Below are 8,001 nucleotides of genomic sequence, written 5' to 3' on the forward strand. Positions count from 1 at the left end.
ATTTTAATTCCATTAAAAAAACTATGGATTATTTAACCGTGTCAACCGACTCATTTTAAAAATAAAAAATAAAAGACTTGAATATTTCAACAAGTGGGTCGACACTAAATAAATTTAAAGCTTCATTTTTCAAAAAACCATTTTTCTGTTACATGCAAAATGGTTTAATAATATGGAAAGGCTTGTTAGAATTTAATTCCTCAACCTAACATGTATTTAATATATCTACCACTCTTCACACATAATTTCCTTATATGATATCCTATAAATAATAACAATCCATTGCTTCAACAATAACACACAATCCAAATAACCTTCATAATATACACATAACCATGTCAAAAAGGGTGATCATATCTACAAGCCTTAACCTTGTGTTATGGCTATTCATGGCCACGACAGTTTTAGAACATCTGAAAATGAACCAGTTATTGACACAAAAGGTAACCCTGTTGAGAGTGGAAAAGAGTGTTACATACAAACACCTTTAACAGATATTGGAGGTCGCTTCACTTTGATAAATAGAAATGGTTCATGCCCTTTATATGTAGGTCAAGAAAACACAGATCTTACAAAAGGGTTACCTGTTATCTTTTCACCTTTGGAAACAAAAGATAAAGTTGTTAAGGTGGAAAGGGATTTTAAGGTAAAGTTTTCACCTCTTCCACTTGTGCACAATCCACAGAATGGAAAGTGGGTGATAGAGACAGAAAGAACGGAAGGAGATTTCTTATAACAGGGGCTGATCGTTATAACTATTTTAGAATTGTGAAGACTCAAGTTCGAGGTATATATTATATTGAGTTTTGTCCCTCTGTGTGTGACACTTGTAGGTTTGAGTGTGGTACTTTGGGTACTTTTAATGAGAAATTGAAGATATTCTTGACTTTGGATAATAATAATCTCTTGGGTATTAATAATAAGCTCCGGGTTCAGTTTCTTAGGGCATAAGTTACTTAAGTTTCTATCTTTTTTCTTGTAACGTCTATTAAATAATTAGAGTTATCCATATATATTATTAAATAAGAAGATAGAAAGATGCATGAGTGTCTTTTCTTTCTCTTTAGCAATATATAGAATAGCTCCAAAATAATATGTGTAAGTCATAGTGGTTGATTATCCGTGCATGAAAGTCTTATTGTGCATGAAAGTCTTATTGTATGAGAGGTTCAATGGTATTCACAATTAACCAACAAATATTACAAAATCTTAAATTCTATATTTTTATATATAATAGATTTCTAAACAAAGTCATCTTGATTAGAAGGGATATTATTTAAAGTATTAGTTTCTTAGATAAAGATATTTTTATCACGAATATATAATTGGTATTCACGTATCATTGTGATTATTTCTTATTACTATGAATATAACTTTTTTTTATGAATTTTTTTTATTTTCATCTTTGAAGGATGCCAATTTTAATTTCTAATGAAAATATAAAATAACAAATCATAATTTCATACTCTTGTATTATTTTTAACCAATTTGTTTTTTATATCAAATTTTCATTTCAAAGTTGTTAAAAATAAATCTTATCAATATTTTTGAGAATTTCTTTATTTTAAAATTTAATTATCAAAAATATTGATATAAATATATTCCTAAGAATAATATTTTTGATATTATAATTTTAAATTATCAAACAACATACTTCTCAAGTTGGATTAGAGAACAAGAAAACTGAGGAATATACCATGAAGGATAGAAAAACACTTAGAAACGGGGGGGGGGGGGGGGGGGGGGGGGTTGAATAAGTGTAGCTTTAAAACTCTTAAGATAAAAACAATTTGCACAATGATTTTTATCCTAGTTCGTTGTTAACTAAACTACTCCAGTCCACCCCCTTGGAGTGATTTACCTCACCTGAGGATTTAATCCACTAATCACACAAGATTACAATGGTTTTCCACTTAGATAACCTTTAAGTCTTCTAGAGTATTCTGATCACAACCTGATCACTCTAGGAACACAATGCTTAGATACCCTCTAAGACTTTCTAGAGAATTTTACAAATGAATGTAAACAAATTCTTACAAGAGTATTACAATGCTTCTTAAAAGCTATAATCACAACTGTGATATTTCTCTTAAAGTTTAAGCTTAATCTCACTAAGATATTACAACAGTAATGAAGTGAGGTTGAAGACGAAGTTTGAGAGCTTTTTGAATTTGACAGCGTTTTTGTATGTTTGCGCAAAGTGTTGTATTCAGCTTCTCATCAGAACTTCTATTTATAGGCGTTTGAGAAGATGACCGTTGGGAGCATTTAATGCGTTGCGTGATCCGTACAGCGTTGCATTTAATGTTTCACTCTTTTGTCAACTACCTCGAGCCTTGCTTTTCCTGCTTTAACTGACGTTGCCTTTAATAGCTTCTAACGTTCCTTTTGTCAGTCAGCGTAGCCTGCCATCTTGTACTTGCTTCTGATCTGATGTTTGTATAAACAATGTTTGAATATAATGAGAGTCAAACAGCTTGGTGCAGAGCATCTTCTTGTCTTCTGACCTTGAAGTGCTTCTAGCGTGATACCATGAGAACTTCAGTGCTTCTGCTTCTGATCTCAAGTTCTTCTGATGCTTCAATAGACCATGTTCTGATTCTGCTTGACCATCTTCTGATGTCTTGCAAGAGCATGTTCTGATGTTGCATACTTGAACCTTCTGAGTCAGTGCTTCTTGCGCTTATTTTGTGCATACTCTTTATATGTTTCCTGAAATGGAAATTGCATAGAATTAGAGTACCACATTATCTCAAGCAAAATTCATATACATTGTTATCATCAAAACTAAGAATATTGATCAGAACAAATCTTGTTCTAACAATCTCCCCCTTTTTGATGATGACAAAAACATATATAAATGATATGAATTTGCAATCAGAATATCAGACGGCTAAAGACAATTACACAGTTATAGCATAAGCATATAAACATAGTATGTGAATATGTCTCCCCTTGAGATTAACAATCTCCCCCTGAGATAAATAATCTCCCCTGAAATAAATACTGGAAGAAATTTATAAATAAAAGACTTCCCTGAGTATTTTCCATTTCAGTTGAGACGATCACATATGCTTAGAACTTCAGAACATTCAGAGCTTCTGCTTCTTGCTTCCATAGGACAGCTTCAGAGCTTTGAATTTCTTCTTGAATCAATGCATGCTAGATTGTATCAGAACATTGTTGAATGTACCAGAGCATCATCAGAGCATCTCTACATCCTGAAATGTTTCAGAACAAGATAAACGACAAAAGTCAGAGCATGAATGAATCAGCCCTTGTGTTTCTGACCTTGAAGTGCTTCTAGCGTGATACCATGAGAACTTCAGTGCTTCTGCTTCTGATCTCAAGTTCTTCTGATACTTCAATAGACCATGTTCTGATTCTGCTTGACCATCTTCTGATGTCTTGCGAGAGCATGTTCTGATGTTACATACTTAAACCTTCTGAGTCAGTGCTTCTTGCGCTGATTTTGTGCATACTCTTTATATGGTTCTTGAAATGGAAATTGCATAGGATTAGAGTACCACATTATCTCAAGCAAAATTCATATACATTGTTATCATCAAAACTAAGAATATTGATCAGAACAAATCTTTTTCTAACATACCATTCATTTGTTTTTGGAACTTCTGTATCTCTAGTTTGCCAGAGTTAGAGTGGCATTCTGCAAAATGGTTGGAGATTATTTGTACTCTGACTTATGTATAATTGAAACACGAAAAAAGGTTTGAGTAAAAAATAAGAACCATCTTATTTGCTTCTATTTGATTTGCTTGAAAAATATTAAATTATGGAGGTTTTTCGTACAAAATTGTTATAAGTATACATTTGAAAAGATATTAAGTTGTTGGTTTGAAATAGGCAAAAGTCAACAACGCCACCTTTTGAGTACTCCATGTCAGATAAAGGAAGAACCATTAACATTAACTTAGTGGGTTTCTCAATATACCACATATATTTTCCCTAAATCCTATGAAAATTAAAAAATGTTCCTTCGCCAAGCTAGAAAGTTATCTTTTGGGTGCATCTTAAAGTTTTTCAATAGCAAATTCTGTAGATTTTACTAATACTCACCCCGACCCAAATTAAAAGTCACTTTTACACAAATTAGGAAATCTCATATTTTTTGAAAATTTTCAAAATATTACTTTCTTTTCTTCTTTTACGTTGGAAAAATCCTTTACAACTCTAAGTAAATGAAAAACTTTAATATTATCCACCCTTTTTAGTTCACTCTCATAATTTCCATTTTAATTCCCTTTGTTGGAGCATGGTCTATGCAGAGGCAGAATCATAATGCTACATTTGAAAAAGACACATTTTACAATTTTCTTCTACAATATTATCGAGAAATAAAATATTATGTATCATATAAATATGCAATCATTTGATGCATCTTAGAATGAGGATGTCTTTGAACGTATGATTAAGTTGATATGAATTAAGTTGATATAATTCCCATTTTGAATCCTTTTTTCATATATAAACTAATTTAATATAAATTCCATTTGGTATTGTTATAGTGATGAAAATGGTTTCAATTTTAATTCAATTCTGAATCATGATACTCTTATAAATTTATTTTATGTAGTGATATGTTCCAAAAGATCTGTCAAGGGGGAGGAAATCGTGGCTGCCTTTAAGGGGCAACACTCTTCGAGCGTCCACAATTGGGGGCAACCTCGTCTTTAACGACCCTTTTCCCCAAGTTTGAGACGGCACTGATATAACCAATTCAAAAAGTTACACATGAACCATTGCCATTTTATCCACCTTCTTCAATTATATTTAAGCAAAGAACAAAGAAAATTAAAGTAATAAAAGATTTTGAAGTTGATCAAGAATATATTTAGAAGGGTGAAAAAGTAGACAAATTTAGTGGTATAAGCAATAAGGACAATGATGTGAATTTTCATGGTGCTTGAACTTTTATAAAAGACTTTAAATTATTATTACTTTAAATTTTGTTAATATTTGAAATCATGTTTTCTTTAATATTTATATTTTTTATTAAGAATACTTCATGATTTTTAAATAATTTATTTTATTTTTTATTAAATAAACTTAAGTTAGTATAAGTATATTAGTGTTAGTGTTATCGATACCTATATATAAAGAGAAAAAGTAAATTTGGTGTAGCCTTTAATTTTTTATAGTTCCATCGAATCATCAAAACATCACACCACTTCAACTTCTCCCATCGTCATACAGTTCAAGAGCGGAACACGATGAAATAATTTAATTTTAATTCCATTGAAAAAATATGGATTATTTAACCGTGTCAACCGACTCATTTTAAAAATAAAAAATAAAAGACTTGAATATTTCAACAAGTGGGTCGACCCTAAATAAATTCAAAGCTTCAATTTTCAAAAAACCAATTTTCTGTTACACGCAAAATGGTTGAATAATATGGAAAGGCTTGTTAGAATTTAATTCCTCAACCTAACACGTAATTAATATATCTACCACTCTTCACACATAATTTCCTTATATGATATCCTATAAATAATAACAATCCATTGCTTCAACAATAACACACAATCCAAATATCCTTCATAATATACACATAACCATGTCAAAAAGGGTGATCATAGCTACAAGCCTTAACCTTGTGTTATGGCTATTCATGGCCACGACAGTTTTAGCACAATCTGAAAATGAACCAGTTATTGACACAAAAGGTAACCCTGTTGAGAGTGGAAAAGAGTATTACATACAAACACCTTTAACAGATATTGGAGGTCGCTTCACTTTGATAAATAGAAATGGTTCATGCCCTTTATATGTAGGTCAAGAAAACACAGATCTTACAAAAGGGTTACCTGTTATCTTTTCGCCTTTTGAAACAAAAGATAAAGTTGTTAAGGTGGAAAGGGATTTTAAGGTGAAGTTTTCAGCCTCTTCCACTTGTGCACAATCCACAGAATGGAAAGTGGGTGATAGAGACAGAAAGAACGGAAGGAGATTTATTATAACCGGGGCTGATCGTTATAACTATTTTAGAATTGTGAAGACTCAAGTTCGAGGTATATATTATATTGAGTTTTGTCCCTCTGTGTGTGACACTTGTAGGTTTGAGTGTGGTACTTTGGGTACTTTTAATGAGAAATTGAAGATATTCTTGACTTTGGATAATAATAATCTCTTGGGTATTAATAATAAGCTCCGGGTTCAGTTTCTTAGGGCATAAGTTACTTAAGTTTCTATCTTTTTCTTGTAACGTCTATTAAATAATTGGAGTTATACATATATATTATTAAATAAGAAGATAGAAAGATGCATGAGTGTCTTTTCTTTCTCTTTAGCTATATATAGAATAGCTCCAAAATAATATGTGTAAGTCATCATCACATGAACTATTTTGTAAGAAAAATATTATTGTGCACTATACTATATAGACTAGCCCTATAGTGGTTGATTATCCGTGCATGAAGGTCTTATTGTATGAGAGGTTCAATGGTATTCACAATTAACCAACAAATATTACAAAATCTTAAATTCTATATTTTTATATATAATAGATTTCTAAACAAAGTCAACTTGATTAGAAGGGATATTATTCAAAGTATTAGTTTCTTAGATAAAGATATTTTTATCACGAATATATGATTGGTATTCACGTATGATTGTGATTATTTCTTATTACTATGAATATAACTTTTTTTTTTATGAATTTTTTTTTTATTTTCATCTTTGAAGGATGCCAATTTTAATTTCTAATGAAAATATAAAATAACAAATCATAATTTCCTACTCTTGTATTATTTTTAACCAATTTGTTTTTTTATATCAAATTTTCATTTCAAAGTTGTTAAAAATAAATCTTATCAATATTTTTGAGAATTTATTTATTTTAAAATTTAATTATCAAACATATTGATATAAATATATTCCTAAGAATAATATTTTTGATATTATAATTTTAAATTATCAAACAACATACTTCTCAAGTTGGATTAGAGAACAAGAAAACTGAGGAATATACCATTCATATGTTTTTGGAACTTCTGTATCTCTAGTTTGCCAGAGTTAGAGTGGCATTCTGCAAAATGGTTGGAGATTATTTGTACTCTGACTTATGTATAATTGAAACACGAAAAAAGGTTTGAGTAAAAAATAAGAACCATCTTATTTGCTTCTATTTGATTTGCTTGAAAAATATTAAATTATGGAGGTTTTTCGTACAAAATTGTTATAAGTATACATTTGAAAAGATATTAAGTTGTTGGTTTGAAATAGGCAAAAGTCAAAGGACGCCACCTTTTGAGTACTCCCTGTCAGATAAAGGAAGAACCATTAACATTAACTTAGTGGGTTTCTCAATATACCACATATATTTTCCCTAAATCCTATGAAAATTAAAAAATGTTCCTTCGCCAAGCTAGAAAGTTATCTTTTGGGTGCATCTTAAAGTTTTTCAATAGCAAATTCTGTAGATTTTACTAATACTCACCCCGACCCAAATTAAAAGTCACTTTTACACAAATTAGGAAATCTCATATTTTTTGAAAATTTTCAAAATATTACTTTCTTTTCTTCTTTTACGTTGGAAAAAACCTTTACAACTCTAAGTAAATGAAAAACTTTAATATTATCCACCCTTTTTAATTCACTCTCATAATTTCCATTTTAATTCCCTTTGTTGGAGCATGGTCTATGCAGAGGTAGAATCATAATGCTACATTTGAAAAAGACACATTTTACAATTTTCTTCTACAATATTATCGAGAAATAAAATATTATGTATCATATAAATATGCAATCATTTGATGCATCTTAGAATGAAGATATCTTTGAACGTATGATTATGGTATGTAACTTTAAAATAATTTCAATTTTGCATCCTTATATTGATATGAATTAAGTTGATATAATTCCCATTTTGAATCCTTTTTCATATATAAACTAATTTAATATAAATTCCATTTGGTATTGTTATAGTGATGAAAATGGTTTCAATTTTAATTCAATTCTGAATCATGATACTCTTATAAA

General features: G+C 30.0%; 1 protein-coding gene and 1 pseudogene across 1 annotated transcript; both read left to right on the top strand.

Annotated features, from left to right (window-relative positions):
• Nucleotides 1-335: 335 nt before the first annotated feature.
• On the top strand, nt 336-962 carry LOC131647737 (kunitz type trypsin inhibitor 106-like; annotated as a pseudogene).
• Nucleotides 963-5,542: 4,580 nt separating this feature from the next.
• LOC131647738 (kunitz type trypsin inhibitor 106-like) lies at nt 5,543-6,478 on the top strand. The gene has a single exon (XM_058917589.1). It carries the CDS (start codon nt 5,579-5,581, stop codon nt 6,194-6,196), a length of 618 nt encoding a protein of 205 aa, XP_058773572.1. The 5' UTR covers nt 5,543-5,578; the 3' UTR covers nt 6,197-6,478.
• The last annotated feature ends 1,523 nt before the right edge of the window (nt 6,479-8,001 follow it).

Source organism: Vicia villosa, linkage group LG2, assembly GCF_029867415.1.
Source record: "Vicia villosa cultivar HV-30 ecotype Madison, WI linkage group LG2, Vvil1.0, whole genome shotgun sequence".
NCBI lineage: Eukaryota > Viridiplantae > Streptophyta > Magnoliopsida > Fabales > Fabaceae > Vicia > Vicia villosa.

Excerpts from the sequence above, each read along its gene's own strand:
- LOC131647738 (XM_058917589.1), top strand. The coding sequence starts at position 5,579 with ATGTCAAAAAGGGTGATCATAGCTACAAGCCTTAACCTTGTGTTATGG.